Genomic DNA, 19371 nt, shown 5'->3' on the forward strand with positions numbered 1-19371 from the left:
CCTCATATGACTTTAATATTAACATCACTGCTATGATAAAGTCAATTAACAAATTCAATGAGCAATGATCCAAAGTAATGGGAATCTCGTATTTTACTGCTTAATGTGGAAACTGGTCCAACTCTTTTGAAAAGGTGCTTGTTAATGTGGCACTGATGAATATATGTGAGATGAATATACGAACCAGATTTTTCAGAGTTTTATATTGTGAACAAACTTTTGCATATGCAAACCTTTGTATTTAGAAAGTTTATAGTAGAAATATTACAGTATTAAAACTATCTGAAACTGAAACGCCTATCAGCTGTAGAGTCAGCTACTAGTTGAACTATATAATAAAATATGAGCAACACTTAAAATAAATGGAAAGCATATAAAATGGTTCTATCACAGTAATATATAGTACAATTACTTTGTGCATTTGCTGGTGAGTGCGGGGCACAACTGACTGTGTCTAGGGTTTATTACTGGTTCTGTACTCAGGGATCATTCTTGGTGGGGTTCCGGGAACCATATGTGGTGCTGGGGTTGAAACCTAGGTCAACTATGCAAGGCAAGTACCCTGCCCTCAGAGCTGTCTCTTAGGCTCAGCACCATTACATTTGTGAAAATCACCTACAAGCAAAATTCAATGATTTCATATGTTCATACATGGTTGAAAACAATTTTAAAAGAATGGACATAAAAAATATAATTTGTTCATAATCTCTGGATTTGGAGAGAGAAGAGGCTGTGGGAAGGGAAATAAAGGTTTCACATGTTCTATTTGTTCCTTGATCTAAGTGATGAATACATTGTAGAAATTATGCCATGAAATATATACATATATATGCATATATATGTAGAGTGCTCAAGACCACTCTCCACACGCTCGGACGAGCCTCTTGCATGAAGGAACTGGCAGAGGAATTCAGGTGTGCGAGACCTGGGGCTGAGATCTCCAAGCCAGATCTGATCTTCAGATCAGGACTGGGCCTCCTCCACCCAGATCCCCCATCTTCCAGTAGCTAGGCAGTTACGCCCACCAATTGCCCTGGCTGTGTAATCCCATCAAAGGCCAAGATCCAGAGACTATGGAACCAAACTCCTGGAAGAATCTGGCAAGCTCCCCGTGGCATATTCTATATGCCAAAACCCAGTAACAATGATGGGTCTCATTTCTCTGACCCTGAAAGAACCTCCAATGTGGTACTTGCTAAAAATCTCAGAGTTAGGACGAATGGAGATGTTACTGGTGCCTGCTCGAGGAAATTGATGAACAACAGGGTAACAGTGATACAGCAATATGCATATATATTTGATATAATTTTAATGTAAGTCATATACTTTAAAACTCAAACATAATTGTTATTGCTCAACAATCTAATATCTTGGATTTTTCTTTTATAGTATTGTTTTCACAAAAGTTATCATTTATATTTATATATTTGCTTGGGTATTTCTGTTTTAACTATCTCTTTTTCCTACTAAAACATGTTTCATGAAAATTGAAATTATTTCTGTTTGTTTGCTACTGTGAGTTTTAAAACTGATTTCTTCAACATGAACTTAGAAAGCGTCAAATGCTAAGGTTCAAGATCTCTTCGATCTATGAAGAGGATATTTTGTAAAAGTATAGTTGAAGGTTGTGAAAGAAAGTATGTAGCCACTTGTGTGAGAATAACAAATAAATAAGCAAGTAGCATATATATTTACATAGTTAGGTACTTGATAGGTATGAGTAGCACTGTCCTCCCATTGTTCATCAACTTGCTCAGGCAGGCACCAATAACGTCTCCACTGTGAGACCTGCTATTAGTGTTTTTGGGGTGTTGAATATGCCACGGGTTGTTTTCCAGGCTATGCTGTGAGGGCGGGATACTTTCGGTAGCTTGCCAGACTCTCTGAGAGCGATAGAGGAATTAAACCTGGGTCGACTTCGTACAAGGCAAATGCCCTACCCACTGTGCCATCGCTCCAGCCCTTGAGATTGCTATAAGTTTTATTTTTTATGTCTAGTATCTAAAGCAATTGTCTAGTCAATTTCATCCCACTTCGTTTAATCAGAGTTAATGTTTACATCATAATCTCTATTTCTTTCTGCTTATGTACACAAATATAGAACACTTTGGCACCACTGTGTTGTGATTGATGATAAAAAGGGGCAAGAGATAAAAATGGGGAAACTTCTGGTAAAATTATTTAATCATCTTTATCATTACAAATAAGAAAAGTTAAGACACTTATATCCCAAGTTAGTTTTTAAAAATTGTTCGCTTCTCTTATTTTCCCCAATTTCTTTCTTTATTGGTTGCTATGTTCCAGGATTACTTTTTGTTTTTGGTGTTGCTTTCATATATAGCTTTGGTGCTCACTGAATGTCACACATTTCAGTTGCACACACAAGTGTTCCACATTTGGCTGCCATAAACCAGAGATCACAGTTTGCCATAGCAACAGGATTACAAATGACAGTATACCTAGAATCACACTGGATGTGGTATGGATTGAATGTGTAGCCTTACACAGTGAGGGTGGGGACTCTATCATTGAGGTATGTACCTGAGTCCCCATAATTTAAGGGCTTTTTTTACTGTTGTTGTTGTTGCTATATTTTTGGAGACATACCGAGCTGTATTTAGGGATTATGCCTCACTCTATGCTCAGGGTCAATCCTGATGGCATTCAGGGAACCATGTGGGATGCCATGGATCAAATACAGGGCAGCTCTGTGCAAACAAATTCCTTCCCTACTCTTACTATCTCCAAGGCCGTACTATACTCATACTATAAACCTGGTTTTTTAATCTATTTTATCTTTGTGCTCAAGTAGGCCCAGTAACGTCTCCATTGGAGACTTTGTTGTTACTGTGTCTGGCATATCGAATACGTCACGGAGAGCTTGCCAGGCTCTGCCGTGCGGGCGAGATACTCTCGGTAGCTTGCCGGGCTCTCTGAGAGGGGCGGAGGAATCGAACTCGGGTCGGCCATGTTGGCTGCGTGCAAGGCAAGCGCCCTACAGCTGTGCTATCGCTCCAGCTCCATCTTTGTGATGACTTATTTCACTAATTTGAAAGAGAATTATATATAAGCTCTCAAAACAGGAAAGTACCCATCAAATAAACAAGAGATTATGATAGGGGCAGGGAGGTACTTCAATGGTTATGGCTCTTGCCTATGACACAGCAGGCTTGGATTCGATGCTCAGAATGCTATATGATCTCACGAGCTTGCAGGAATGATCCCTAGTGCAAAGCGAGAAGTAAGCCCTGAGCACTATAGGTATAGTGCAAAAAAAAAATCCCAAAAAACAAAAAAAGGATTATGATAATATTAGATAAAATGATACCCCTGTGAAATGAATTAGGACCACAAATTCAGCCAATAATAATCCTAGTACAATAAAATACAATAATAAATATGAGTAACACTGTAGTACTGTCCTCCCGTTGTTCATAGATTTGCTCGAGCAGTATTTGCTCGAGAGGGTCGGAGGAATCAAACTCGGGTTGGCCGCATGGAAGGCAAGATAAAAAATAAAACCATAAATATGTCTATTATGATCTCCCGGAAGAGAACAGCGCAGAGTCTCCTGCCCCCACGCCTGGCTGTCCTCACCGGGGCCCCTTGGAGCAGGCAGGTTGAGTTTCCCTCCCCGCCCCGAGCAGAGCCCTGGCAGCCGAAGACTTCCAGAACCAGCCACAGCCATGCTGAGACCACTCTCCACACGTCCGGACAAACCTCATGCATGAAGGAATTGGCAGAGGAACCCAGGCATGCGGGTCCCCGGGCTGCGATCTCCAAGCCTGCTTGGATCAGGGCTGAGCAACCTCCACCCAGATCCCCATCTTCCAGTAGGCAGGCGTCACACCCACCAACTGCCCCCAGTGCCAGGTAATGCCATCAACCGCCAAGACCAGAGACTATAAAACCCAGCTCCCGGAAGCTTATTATCTCATTCTTACTTTGGACAACCTGGCAGGCTACCAAATGTATCCTGCCCGCACGGCAGAGTCTGGCAAACTCCCCGTGGTGACTCAATATGCCAAATACCAGTAACAATGATGGGTCTCATTCTCCTAACCCTGAAAGAACATTTCACAGGGCTAGGACAAAGGAGACGTTACTGGTGCCTGCTAGAGGCAATCAAGGAACAACAGGATGATAGTGATCATGATCAAAATACGACTACAAGCAAACAATTGAACCTGGGATGGAGGGATAGACCTTTACCTTGCACGGCCGACCCGAGCGACCCAGGTTCGATTACTTCGCCCCTCTTGGAGAGCCCAGCAAGCTACCTAGAGTATCTCGCCCACATGGCAAAGCCTGGCAAGCTCCCTGTGACATATTTGATATGCCAAACACAGTAACAACAAGTCTCACAATGGAGACATTCCTGGGCCCACTTGAGCAACTCAGTGAACAATGGGAGGGCAGCGCTACAGTGTATTGCTATATACACAGCATTTGCTATTATATCTAAGACTTTAATAGACATGTGAAAGTAAAGATGTTATCTATTCATTATGAGAATCATGTTAATTTAAAAGATGGTTATGTGAAAGAATGGCCAGTGACTATTTATGAAAATTGAAACTATTTCCTCATTTACAAATGTTAAAATATGATACAACATTGTATATTAAAATCAATAAAGTAAGGCACAAACACACATAAATGTTTCTGCTTTTCAATTTATTTCTTAGTGTTAATTGTAACCAATATAAACTTGAAAATTTCTGCCCTAAAATTACTTAATGTTTCTATGATTGGAGTTTTCTAAAATGTTGAAAAATCATAAATATTCAGACTGTTGAATTTTGATACTTATAATGAACTGGTAAACTGGATGCAATGTTTCTAAAATTGAGACAAAAATTCCATATAGAGTAGGAAGTATCAGTCAATTTTTTAATTATATTAACATAAATCTTTTCTTTATCAAGAACTATGGTAGTTAACCCAAACATTGCATACATAATACTTGAATACTTGAATCAGTAGACTTTTTTTTTTTGGCTATTTGAGTCACACCCAGCGATGCGCAGGGGTTACTCCTGGGTCATGCACTCAGGAATTACTGGCGGTGCTCGGGGGACCATATGGAATGCTGGAAATCAAACCTGGGTCGGCCGCATGCAAGGCAAATACCCTACCCGCTGTGCTATCGCTCCAGTCCCCTGAACTAGTAGATTTTTATCCATCAAAAATCAAGACATTAAACAGGAAGGAATGGGCAATAGTACAGTGGATATAAGGCACTTGCCCTGTCTACAACCAACACAGGTCTGATTCCTAGCACCCCATTTTTCCACCAAGCACAGCAAGGAGTAAGGAGGTGAACAGTACTGGGTGTAGCTCAAAAACCAAAAACCAAAAACAAAATAATAATAAGAAGAAAATTAGACAGGAATCTGGATCCCTTAGGATTGGTCATCTCAGAAAAATAATATCAGCTTTTCATTAAATTACACAATTAATTGTCACATATGTGTGATCAGTTTTGAAGTCCTTTCAGTAATTAAACTAGATGCAGAATAAAATAGCCACCTCATGTTTGAATCTTAACTGCTCACGTTATTCTAGAAATTACGGCCATATTTTGATTCTGCAGAGTCCAGTGCAGAACTGAGCACATTGATAAATTTGTAAACATCATGGAAAGAATTGTAGAGAGGAACTGGAGCAACCCGAATGCCATTTGGCTCCCGCTTGTCACACTGTGGGGCAGAGAGAAATAAAAGCAGAGTAAGTTAGCTTATCCACCTAGTAAAAATATACATACACTGAAGTCTATGCCTAGTTGCTTAACATCTAATATAAAATCACAATTTTCCTCTTTAGGTACAACATTATACCTAAATATTTGCCTAAAATGGGATTTCTATTTTTTATGAAACCATTCTCTTAATCTTAAATAAACTGCTCATATTATTAATATATTGGCATCTAAGAAACAAAATAATTTTTATTAAGTTCAGTCAGACATTGTCTTATGCATTCCGTAAATTTTGCATTATAGTTTATCTGTGGAAGACACAGAAACTAAAATCTTTAAAAATACTTAATTGAATAAGAACCTAATATTCAGTAAAGTTTTAGTCAAATATACTTATATTTAATTACTCAATCCTTAATCTTGCCCATAGGGAAATTGCTATGTTCCCTGAGAATGGCTAAAACACCACCAGTCAGGCTTTGATCATTTGGTGTACCTTGAATATCATAATGGCTACCTTCAAGGAACATACATTATAGCTAGACTCTGTAGTAAATGGTTTATTCCCACAACATTTTCATAAGTCTTCACACCAAAATACAAGTGGGAGATCTCAAGATTATAAGTGGGTTATTGTTGTTTGTTTGTTTGGGCCAGTCTGTGTCATGCTCAGGGCTTACTCCTGGCAATGCTCTGGGGACAATCCACAGTACCAAGGAACATAGCATAGGGTAGTATAGTATGGTATAGTAACATGCAGCATAAAATAGTGACTTACTCAAGAGCACATGATTGCAAAATGGGAGTGCTTGATTTATAACTCTGATATTCTGATTTAGGTTTGTAAAAGCCTCTCTTAAACATTTGTAGGGTTGTATTAATAAAGCAGTTTCTAAATTCTAAATATCACTGAAATAAATGTGTTAGCATCCTTTTTCTATTACAATTAATAAGTGATTCTTAATTCTCTGCAGGGCATTTTCCTTGCACACCTTGGACCCAGGCTCAATACTGGCATCCTGTATGGTCCCTCAAGATCCACAAGGAATGATCCCTAAGCACAGAGCTTTGGTAAGTCTTGAGCACCAATGGTGAGGACCAAACCCCTTTCCAAAAGAGAATAAAAAGGGTAACTTTAGATCTAGTGTTAAATATACTCTTTTATATTTGAAATACATTCTAACTACACACATACTCACACATATATGTTTATATATTGGCTTCTACTCAGATGCCAAAGTTGAAATTAACTTAGTTAAAACAAAGTATTAAATAAGGCATTTCAGGTAGGAGAGCTATTTCAGAGGTAAGGTGTTTGTATTGCACAGAGCAGCAGAGGTTCTATCACTCAGGGACTGCAACATGTCCTGTGCATCACTGTTTTTTTGTTATCCAATGCAAAAATAAAATGAAAAAAATATATATGCACACACATAAATACATACATATATATAACTGCTTCTATACACACAATATTTAAATGCTTTCAAATTTTATTTTAAAATAAATAGATATTGGAGTTTTCACTTGTGAAAACTATGGAAATTTTTAAAAAGTCCTAATTGGAGGCAATGATATTTTTGCCCAAATTCTAATGAACAGAATAAATAAATAAAAATATCTGATTCCTAAAACCTAAATTAGTGGTTTCTTCCCTTTTACTAGAAATGACAGATCTCAATGCCTTTCAATTAGCATAGTTCTGTATCCTTAGCTGCAAAAGTTATCTTAAGAAACAGTCAACGGTGAACAAACTAAAGAATGCAGATTTGGGCCTGTAGACATAGTGAATTGCGTTGGTTGCTTGCTTCCACATTCAATTCCAGATTCAATCCTGGCTCCTGAGCACCACTAGGAGTAATCCCTGAGCACAGAGCCCAGAATAATACTTGAACATCTCTGGGTGTGGCCCATAATTAAAAAATGAGGAATGAAAAACAGAAGAACCCAAATTTTACCGCCTCCCTGCAATGCAAAGTAAAACATGGTAGTGAAGTGAGTGATATACTTACTACCACTCCTCGTTTCTCTAGTTCTTCATAGACGTATTTGATGGGAACTGAAAATGATAGTGTTAGCTGGCAGCCACGATCCTCCGTATGAGCTGGAGTAACTATGTGCACAAATGGTTTATTGGGTTTTGCTTCATCTTTGCTATAGTAATGCTTGAGCATGTATTCCAGGTAACCAGTTAGCAGAATAGATTTCCTCCTCAATGCTTTCATAGTTGCTTGACTAAAAATCTGTAGAGTGAGAAACAGATTAAAGTATCTTGTAATGCAAAAATATCAAAAACTTAAATCCTTCATAAAAAATGAAATGTCCTCTTTCATCTATGCAAAAGTCACTTCATTATAGGTAATATTTTTGTGGAAATATTTCTTCTCAAATGCATTGATATTAAAAAGTGATGGTAAGCTTTCAATGAAAGAATAGCTCATTAAAAATTCTTTCTAAAGAGTAAAATATAGAATATAAAATAAAAGTAATTTAAAAATCAAGAAATGTTCTTTCAGAGTTACTTTAAAATAGTTTTCTAAATAGTACAGTTAAACATACTTTAATAAATGCATTCGAAAATCTACAATTAAGATAGTTTTCCCCCAAATAATTCATATTTTCATCAAAAAGGTGTTTTTATACTCTTTTATATTTTTTATAGAGCTTTTTGATCTATAGTAATAAAAAAATCTAGAGTTAAAGACATGTCTATAAGTACAAGATAGGGTAACTTTTGTCACAAACATTTTACCAATTTCTAAATTCCTTTTAGCTTCATAGTAATAAAACCATCCATCTAACAGTAAAGCTAAGTTTTGTCAAAGGAGTGTGAAAATCCTGCTATCGGCTGCAGGGTGTCACATTAAGATGAGTGACAAGGGCACACAATAACTGGTGTTGAAACATTAGGGGTCAGAACGCACATGTTTTTTTTGCTTATCTCTTAAGGTCAAATAGAGTTTAAAGATACATCCTACGTATAAGAACTGAATGAACTGCAAAGAGAGCACGGTGCACTGGCATGTCACTTAATGTCCCTTTTCTGATCATGTTATGTCACAGAGCAAAAATAGAGTCATTCAGTAAACCCTAGACTTTATGAAGTCTATGAATATAGTTCTTTCTGAGAATACACAGGGCATGTCTTCCCAGACATTTTAAGAGAACTCAAGCTTAGAATAAATCCAGACATGTATATGTGTATATAATATATAAATAATATTTTATTACTCATTTATTTATTTTATACAATATAATCAAATATTGGCACAGTGGGTAGGGAATTTGCCTTGCACGCAGCCGACCCAGGTTCAATTCCTCCATTCCTCTCAGAGAGCCGGGCAAGCTACCGAGAGAGTATCCCGCCCACATGGCAGAGCCTGGAAAGCTACCCATGGTGTATTCGATATGCCAAAAACAGTAACAGCAAATCTCACTGTAGAGACATTACTGGTGCCCACTCAAGCAAATTGATGAACAACAGCAGGGCAGTACTACAGAGAGTGCTACATATATATAAATACACACACACATACACACACACACATATATATACATACACATATATATATATAAACTTACACTACATGGAAGCTATGAATATGGCTGAACTACAGGATAAGGGTAAGGGTGTATGGGAAGGTGTGTCTATGACCAACTGTGTCTATGACCGGAAGAGAGCAGTTGATGTTAGTAGCTGCTGTAAGCAGAGGTTGTTGGGCTTGCCTCAGAGGGAATCTGAGACTGGCAGTGCAAACAACAGCCCTGGACTCTGAGAACCTCAGTTGCATGGAGTTGTCGACAGTCTTGCAGCATTTTCTTGTGTTAACAAATTTGAAATAAATTTGATATAATTAAAATTCAAAAGGACATAAATAAGTTTTTGATAGAGAGTACCTGGTCTATATGTCAGCATTCTTGCAGAGGGAAGGAAAACAAGGGAAGGAAAATACTGTCTAGGAATGATCCCCAAGTGTGTTTAGTAGTAGACAATATGGAAAGAATAGTTTCAATCTTCTCTTTATAAATAATAATTTGATAGGTGTTTAATTAAGAAATGAAGAAATTTAGTTTAAAAGTCCAGAGAGATAGCTCTGAGCACATGCTATGCAGATAGGTGGTCTCATTTCATATGGTCTACTATATGCTCCCTGATCAATGTGGGAGTGACCTCCTGAGCACTGAGCCAGGAGTAATTGGTCAGCACTTCTGGGTGTGGAACTCAAGAAGACAAACCACAAAACAATCACTTTGAACATCTTTGTTCTACTAGAAGATCCTTAAGATCTATATATGGGTAATGTGTGAATATTCTATTTACTGATATTTCATTGATATTTGTAGCTTAGTAACACTTTGTAGAATATTAAATTTAAAAAGTTTAAAGAATGTTTGGTTTTCAAATTTCTCTTCATCAACAGTAACTGATTTTTATAAGAAGGAAAAGTTTTAATATACCATTACTTTATTAATAATAAAATAATTTTCAGATATAACATTACTTTGCATATTATAACCACAGCAAAGTCAGCCACATTATGAAGCATCATTTAATTCTACTCTCAATGAGAGTAAAAGCCTCTTATGAGGTCTCACATCAGAATGTTAAGAGGGCTTAATAGGAGTTAAAAGGGAAATAAAACAAATATCCTTTTCTCTTTATTGCTTCTCATTATTTCCATGCTTTGGCGATGAAAAATAATAATTTTTTAAATTAGAAAAAGGGAGTTTTAAAATACTGAGATTATAATAGAATTCTTGGCAGCATGTCAATTACTTGTTATTTTTCTTACTGAGTAAAATAAATGCAAAACTAGAATAGTGAGATAAGTTTAACAGAAAAAATGTTAATATTTTATTACTGATTACTGATTCTCATATATTTTATCTTAAAATTTTAATTGGTTCTTCAGTAGTTTTCTTAAGAAACACGTAATACATTTCTTCTGACTTGCCTTGTATTTTAACTACTATGGTATTTTCAAGATACTTCATTATAAATTCATATGCTAAAGTCTAAAAAGTGTCTTCCTACTGCTGTATGCATATATAATTCTTCAAAATGCAATACATGCTTAGTTTAGTTTCAAATTAAGAGTTGGAAGGGTTAGACTATAACACAGAAATTTAAGTGAAGATATCATAATGAAGCTTAACAAGGTTAGAAAAACTCACATAAACACAGATAAGGAAGTTCAGTATATATATATATATATATACATATACACACATATATATATATATATATACATATATATAGGAGCTACAAGAGCACAAGATGTTTCTCACCAAAGAGATATATAAGGTTAAAAGATTTTAAGCAGATGTATTGGGTATTAATATTACAGTGAATGACATTTAATCTAACATATTTTGTTGAATGCATTTTAAAATCATACAATTAAAACAACTTGTCAAACATAATTTATATAGACATGATTAATGCAAAATGACCAACAAGACTTATTATAATCATTAAATTATTACAAGAAAATTATAAAGAAAAATACTGTTGAAAAAATAGCTAAGGCTTACAGCATTTACATAAAATCATAAACAAGTGTATTCCTCATTAAGTCCCCAACAATGTACAATACCTGTTAAGCACAGCTAAGAGTGATTCCTGAGAGCAATGCCAGGAGTAGCTCCAGAGCAACACGTGTGGACAGACCCACCCTCCACCACAAAAATCAAGTGAAGGCATCTCAAACAAACAAACAACAAGTAACCCACAAAGGCACTTCGACATGCATTATCACATTCAATTCATAGTATGATCCATCTCAGAGACGCAAGGGTTGTCTGCATATGAAAATCAATTGCCACAACATGCCAAATACATAACAGCTAGATTAAAATGGCATGATCATATTAATTGCGGCTAAGAAAATAATGGGCAAGTTTCAAAATATGCTTATGATAAGATTCTAAATAAATTAGGAATAAAATAAAATATCTCACCAGAAAACAGTCAACATCAGACTCAATGGTGAAAAGCAAACAAATTTCCATAAACTTTGAAAGAAGACTGTCGTTTTTTACCTTATTTTATTTAATTTTTTATTGTTTTAGTTATTTAATTATTTTTCTTTTCAATCATACCCAGTGGTGCTCAGGGCTTACTCTTGGCACTATGTTCTAGGATTGCTCTTGGTGGTGGTTCAGGTACCATAAATGATTCAGGGGATTTAAACTGGGTTTGGTGGATGCAAGGCAAGGACTTTACCATCTATTTCACTGCACTGGACCCCAGGATGTCCACTCTTACCACTATCCCACATGATACGTTTGGAAGCCTCAGACAGAGCAATTATGCAAGAAAACTATATACAGTGAATGCAAATTTGAAGATGAGAAGAAAGATTTGTTATTTGTTTCTATTCTGATACTACACAAAGAAAATATAAGATTTTACAAAAATCTACTGCAAATAATGAGTTCAGTAAAGTAACAAGATGCAAAATCAGTGCACATAAGTACATTGAATTTCTGTATGCAAACAATGAGTTAGAAAGGAAAGGAAAAATTAAGAAAACAATTCTACTTAAACATATTAAAAGAAAGATAAAACAAGGGCAAGTTGGGAAGTTTGAACAGCAGGAGTACATGCCTGGCATTAAAACTAACAAAACAGGCAAAAGATTTACTTATTATTGGTGGAAACCGCATTGATTGGTGGAATCCTAAATTGGTCCAGGTTCTATGGAAAACAGTGTAGACATTTCTGAAACTGCAGCACGGTAGCACTGTCCTCCCTTTGTTCATTGATTCTCAACAGCAGGTATCAGTAACATCTTCATTGTGAGACTTGTTACGATTTTTGGCATGCTGAATACATTAGTGGTAGCTTGCCAGGCTTTGCCGTGCACATGGAATACTCTCGGTAGATTGCCGGGCTCTCTGAGAGGGGCAGAGGAATCGAACTTGGGTCATCTGCAGGTTCGATTCCTCTGCCCCTCTCAGAGATCCCGGCAAGCTACCGAGAGTATTAAAAATAAATCTACCATACGACTCAGCAATTCTACTCTTAAAGACCCACCCAAGGACACCTAGATACTGATTTAAAAAGTTTCCTTTACGCTTTTCTCAGTACACACTATTTACAGTAGTCAAGACACAGAAACACTTAAAGTGTTCAAAATACCTAGCAGATAATGAGGTGAGCTTATATGTACATTAGATTAATATTAAACTAAGAAACTCTTGTTACTTGTAACAATATGGATAAAAATGGTGGATATCAAGCTAAACAAAATAAATCATAAGAAAAAGGCAAATACTTCATGATTTCCACCCATATTGTGAAAAAGAGAGAAATAAAGCAGAAGAAAAAAGACAATGAGAGTGAAATCTTTGTTTTCTGATTATAAAACTGAGGCTTAGGAAAGGGAATGTGAAGGTACTGATACTTAAGTTATCAGTGAATGTGTATAAACAGACATGTGTAAACATTCTTAAGAGGGGGAGATTTTACTCCTAAAACATACAGTTCTGTTGATAAATGTTAAATTTATAATATTAAAATTTTAAATAGAAAAATAGAAAAAAATCCAATGTGAAAAGCTAGATCAAAGGGGTGGAGAAGCTGCCTTGCATGTGTCAGATTCCAAATTTGATCCCAGACTCCACATGCACTATAAAACAATGCAGCAGAGGCCCACATGATACTACATGATATTATATTGGCAGAGACACTTGCCTTTCCTCCTGCGACAGTGAGCTCAGTCCCTGACACTGCATCTTGCTCCCTGACACCACCAGAGATAACTCTTGACCACATATTTGGAAATAGTCCCTGAAAACAATTGGATGTAGTCCAAACAACTCCCTCCCAATAAATTAAGCAAATCATTTTATTATTATTTTTTTAAAATTAAATGTGGCAGTTTCTCCCTCTCAGAGAGCCCAGCAAGCTATTGAGAGAATCACACACACACACAACAGAGCATGGCAAGCTACCTGTGGCATACTCAATATGCCAAAAAAAGTAACAATAATGGTCTCATTCCTCTGACTCTGAAAGAGCCCCCAATATTACATTGGGCTACACTATCACGTGACACGGACAAATGGAGATGCTACTGGCGCCCACTCAAGCAAATCGATGAACAGGGGGAAAACAAGTGACAAGTGACAAGTGACAAATTAAATGGGATTTTGTCCACCCTAGAGAAGCCTTTGTTCTCTCTTGAACATGTAACTCTCTTTTCTCTCACCCACATCTCCTACTCTTTCAGTAAATAAGTTTGCTTCACTTAAAATTCTTTTTTAAAAGAATCACTGCAGGCTTGGCACCCCCTCCTCACCTAAACTTGCAACTCTGAAAGCCAGCTGCTGCTGGGACCCCCGCCTGGGGCACCTGCGTCCACTTCCACAGCGAGCACCAGCCCAACTAGTCGTTGCCCCAAGAGGTCTGTGGACTAGCATCAGGACTTGTTGGGGGCATGGCCACCACTGTAAGGGGCATGACCTCCTCAAAAGTGGGTGTGACCTTCTCTGTTACGGGCAACCGCTCACGGGGCCACAGGTACATTTCCCACCCCTAGCACTCTTGTCTTTCATCCCAGCCTTTATCACCTAATTCTGTGGAAAAAATCCTGGCCACTTCAACTAGAATACAAGAATAATCCACTGGCCTATTCCAATTCTAACAAAACACCAGTACGCAAGAAGCTGTACAAGCCCAATATTAAAGAGCACCTCCTCCGAAGTTTCACTAGATGCCCATCATAAGCCAAAGAATAATGCCTGAGAGGAAGGTCAGACTCTAGAAAAGGAGAAGGGTGACCACCATCTACTGACCTTATCCATCTAGCAATAATCGCACCTCGGATAAACCTCATTGGCTCCAATACTGACACTACGCAAAGCTACTGACCTTATCCAGAATCCTTTCCTACGATAAGAGGGAACAGTGCTAGTGAATTCCACGGTTTTACCACTAGACAACCAAAACAACATGAAGAAACAGCGCAGATCTTCACTATAAGGAGAGGACGAAGAAAAGAGTCCTGAATCCTCAACCGGGGTTATCCACAAATATGCTCTCTCCGATAAAGAAATATGAGATGGAATGCAGAGGATTTGAGTAGTTCAAGGAACTACTACTACTGTTCTACTGTTACAGATAGTAGAACAGATAGTCGAGAAAATACAGAAAGAAATGAGGCAGAAATAAAAAAGCTACAAAAAGAAGTGACACAAATAAAGGATTTGGTAGATGAAATTAGAAACTCAGTAGGTACCCTCAACAGTAGAATGAATACAGCTAAAGACAGGATCAGTGATCTTGAAGATGAGCACAGAAATCACATAGGGAAAAACAAACAATGGGAAAAGACCCAAAATAGCTCTAAGGAGAAGCAGAGACCTACGGGATGATGCCAAGAGGAACAACATTAGAATCATTGGAGTACCAGAAAGACAGGGAGGCAACCCCAATGAAAAAGCCACAGTCAAAGAAATCAATGCTGAAAAGTTCCCAGAGTTAAAGAATGCAGACATTCAGGTCCAAGGAGCCAAAAGGGTGCCAGCTAAAAGAGACCCTAATGAAGACACTCCACGGCATATCATAGTCAGAATGATGGATGCTGTGGACAGAGACACAATAAAGCAGGCAGCAAGGTCAAAGAAGGAAATCACATACAAAGGATCAGCCCTTAGATTTATAGCAGACCTATCAGAGGAAACCTCCAAGCCCAAAGACAATCATGAGATATAGTGAAAAAATTCAATGAACTGAACACCTCACTGAGAACACTTTATCCAGTTAAACTCTCACTCAAACTCGATGAAACTATATACCATTTTGTAGATAAACAACAGCTCAGGAACTTCATAGACTCAAAACCAAATCTAAAAGAAGGACTAAAGGGGCTCTTGTAAGATAAGAAGGAAAACACTTATAAACACAACCAACCCCTACAGAAAGATGGCACAAAACCCCATGACAATAATCTCTCTCAATGTCAACGGTCTAAATGCACCAATCAAGAGATATAGAGTGGCAAAATGGATCCAGAAACTGAAGCTAACATTACGTTGTCTACAACAAACTCATCTGAACAATCAGAACAAACACAGACTCAAAGTTAAAGGATGGAAAACAATCCTACAAGCAAACAGCTCCCTCATGAAAGCTGGGGTGGCCATACTAATATCTGACAACATAAATTTCAGGCTGAAAAGATTAGAAGGGACAGTGAAAGCCATTTTCTGTTTATCAAGGGATATGTACAGCAGGAAGAAATCACACTCTTAAATGTATATGCACCTAATGAGGGATCAGCTAAATACTTAAAACAACTGCTAACAGATTTTAAGGAGAACATTGCTAGCAACACAATAGTAGTTGGAGACTTCAGCATTGCTTTATCACCTCTGGGTAGATCAATGAGAACTAAACTCAACAAGGAAACACTGGCTTTGAAAGAAGAAATAGAAGGCTAATAGACCTACACAGGGCTTTACACCCCCAAAAGAAAGAATACACATTTTTCTCCAGTGCACATAAAACATTTTCCAAAATAGACCACGTGCTAGACCACAAAACATACCTCAGTACAATCAGGAAGATTGTATCAAGAATCTTTTCAGACCATGATGCGCTGAAGATAGAAGCAAATTCCACAAAGCCATCGAGAACCAAATCAAACACCTGCAAATTAAACAACTCAATGTTGAACAATGAGTGGGTCAGGAAGGAAGTCAAAGACTAAATCAAAAGATACCTGGAAACAAATGAGAATGAAGACACGAGCTACCAGAACCTATGGGATCCAACTAAAGCTGTGCTAAGAGGAAAATTTATAGTGTTGCAAGCATTACTAAAGAAAGAAGAAGGAGCCTACATAGATAAACTAACCAAACAGCTCAAGATCTTAGAAAAAGACCAACACAAGAACCACAAAATTGGCCTAAGGAAAGAAATAATAAAACTTTGAGCAGAAATTAATAACATGTAAACCCAAAAAACAATCTGAAAGGTCAATGAAACCAAGAGCTGGTTCTTTAAGAAAATAAATAAGATTGATAAAACTCTAGCAAGACTCACAAAGAAAGAGAGAGAGAGAGAAAGAGAACCCTAATAAACCTGAATCAGAAATAAAAAAGGGAACATCACAACAGAAACTAATGGAATTCAAAAGATCATCTGAGACTACTTTGAGAATCTATGTGCTACAAAATAAGAGAACCTAGAAGAAATGGATAAATTCCTGCATTTCTATAACCTCCCAATATTGAACCAGGAAGACTTGGGATACCTTAATAGACCCATTCATATCAAGGAAATTGAAGCAGTAATCAGAAGTCTTTCCCAGAACAAAAGCTCAGGCCCAAACAGATTCACTAGTGAATTCTTCCAAACATTTAAGGAAGATCTTTTGCCTTTTCTCCTCGAGCTTTTCCAGGAAATTGAAAAAACAAGAACTTCCCCAAACAGCTTCTATGAGGCATTTATCTCCCTATTACCAAAAGCAAACAAAGACACTGCCAACAAAGAAAACTATAGGCCAATATTCCTGATGAACACAGATGCGAATATTCTCAACAAAATACCAGCAAATAGAATCCAAGAACTCATGAAAAAGATCATACACCACGACCAATGGAATTTATCCCGGGGATGCAAGGATGGTTTAACATTTGGAAATCAATCAACATAACCCATCATATCAACAAAAGTAAAGATAAAAACCACAGGATCATATCAAGAGATGCAGAGAAAGCTTTTGACAGGATCCAGCACCTGTTCATGATGAAAACTCTCACCAAAATAAGTTTTGAAGGAACTTTCCTCAAGACAGTCAAAGCCATCTACAACAAACCCATGGCAATCATTATCCTCAATGGAAAAAAGCTAAGGGCCTTTCCTCTAAGATCAGGGACAAGATAAGGATGCCAACTATCACCACTTCTGTTTAACATAGTACTGGAAGTACTTGCAATAGTGATTAGGAAAGAAAACATTAAAGGCATTCAGATATGCAAGGAAGAAAACAAGCTCTCATTATTCGCAGATGATATGATTCTATATCTTGAGAATCCTAAATCCTCTACCAAGAAACTCTTAGAAACAATTGACTTGTGCAGTAAAGTCGCAGGCTACAAAATCAATGCCCCCAAATCCATGGCCTTCCTATATGCAAATAATGAGAGAGAGGAAAGTGACATGAAAAATATAATCCTGTTCACAATTGTGCCCCAGAAAATCAAATATCTCGAAATCTGCCTAAACTAAAGAGGTAAAGGATCTCTACAATGAAAACTATAAAACCCTACTCCATGAAATAAATGAGAACACAAGGAAATAGAAGCATATCCTCTGCTCATGGATAGGAAGAATTAACATTGTCAAAATGGAAGTACTCCCCAAAGTATTATACAGATTCAATGCAATCCCTAATAAGGATACTCATAAAATTCTTCAAAGAAATAGATCAAGCATTCCTGAAATTCATATGGAAAAACCAGCACCCATGAACAGCTAAAGCAATTCTTGAGAAAAAGACGTGAGGAGGCATTTCCCTACCCAACCTCAAACTCTACTACAAAGCAGTAATAATTAAAACAGCATGGTACTGGAACAAAAGAAGGGACGAAAACCAATGGAACAGGGAGGAATATCCGTACACATAACCCCAAATGTATGAACATCTACTTTTTAATAAGGGAGCAAAAAATGTGAAGTGGAACAAGGAAAGCCTCTTCAACAAATGGTGCTGGCATAACTGGACAACCACAGGCAAAAAATGGACTTAGACTGTGACCTAATACCATGCACAAAAGTCAGATCAAACTGGATTAAAAATCTGAACATCAGGCCAAAAATCCATAAGGTACATAAAAGACAAGGTTGGCAAAACTCTCCTCGATATTGAGGCTAACGGTATCTTCAAAGACGACACTCCACTGACCAACCAAATGGAAACAGAGATAAACAAATGGGACTATCTTAAATTCAGACACTCTTCAGTTCAAAAGATACAGTGACTAGAATACAAAGACAATGTACTGGGGGTATGGTGCCGCCAGCAGGATAATCTGTACCTGTGAGGCCAGTGCATCAGCAGCCTGATGGCACCGTTAGACTTTCAGATACCCCAAAATTGCTGCTGTGCCTTTGACCAGACCCCAAAATCTTGGGGCAAAGTTTACCAAGAAAGTAAATGGCAAAAAGTTAGGTATGTGGGAGAAACACCCACAAACCACCTCCAGCTCAGCTATATAATTGGAAGCATGGCCTCTCTGGTTCCTGATCAAACTGCTTAACAGCCATGATCCCAGAGACTCAGAAACGAATCTCGGAACCCAAAGGCTTTTGGCAGAAATGTGACCTATTCCTGCAGTAGGTTACTGGCGCTTGACCACTCCAGGTGGGAATAGATTTTGTGCCTTGGCCTGTTCCCCTTGGTGGCCCAGTGACCACCATCCTCCAGAGGCCACTGAACAGTCAGATTTGGGCCTGCAGTGATGAGACACGCAGGGCCTCACCAGATGTGGGTGGAACCGATCCTTCCTTCCCCATCCCAATGAGACTCTGAGTCTTACAAACAGCCTCTCTGGCTCCTGATCAAGCTGATTAACGGCTATGATCCCAGAAACTCAGAAACAATTCTCTAAACTCAGCAGCTTTTAGCAGAAATACATCTGAACTGCATACAAGGTTG

The 19371-nt window shown here is 37.7% G+C and overlaps 1 protein-coding gene across 1 annotated transcript in view; it reads right to left on the bottom strand.

Annotated features, from left to right (window-relative positions):
- Positions 1-4669: 4669 nt before the first annotated feature.
- The window catches only part of KYNU (kynureninase), a 140917-nt gene continuing 126215 nt past the window's right edge, over positions 4670-19371 (bottom strand). The window contains exons 13-14 of the mRNA XM_056117666.1: positions 7714-7944; positions 4670-5702 (exon numbers count right to left, since the gene is read on the bottom strand). Coding sequence (XP_055973641.1) covers positions 5565-5702; positions 7714-7944 — 369 coding nt within the window. The 3' untranslated portion in view covers positions 4670-5564. The remainder of the gene's footprint in view (positions 5703-7713; positions 7945-19371) is intronic.

This window comes from Sorex fumeus, unplaced genomic scaffold (genome assembly GCF_029834395.1).
Source record: "Sorex fumeus unplaced genomic scaffold, SorFum_2.1 ptg000035l, whole genome shotgun sequence".
Lineage (NCBI taxonomy): Eukaryota > Metazoa > Chordata > Mammalia > Eulipotyphla > Soricidae > Sorex > Sorex fumeus.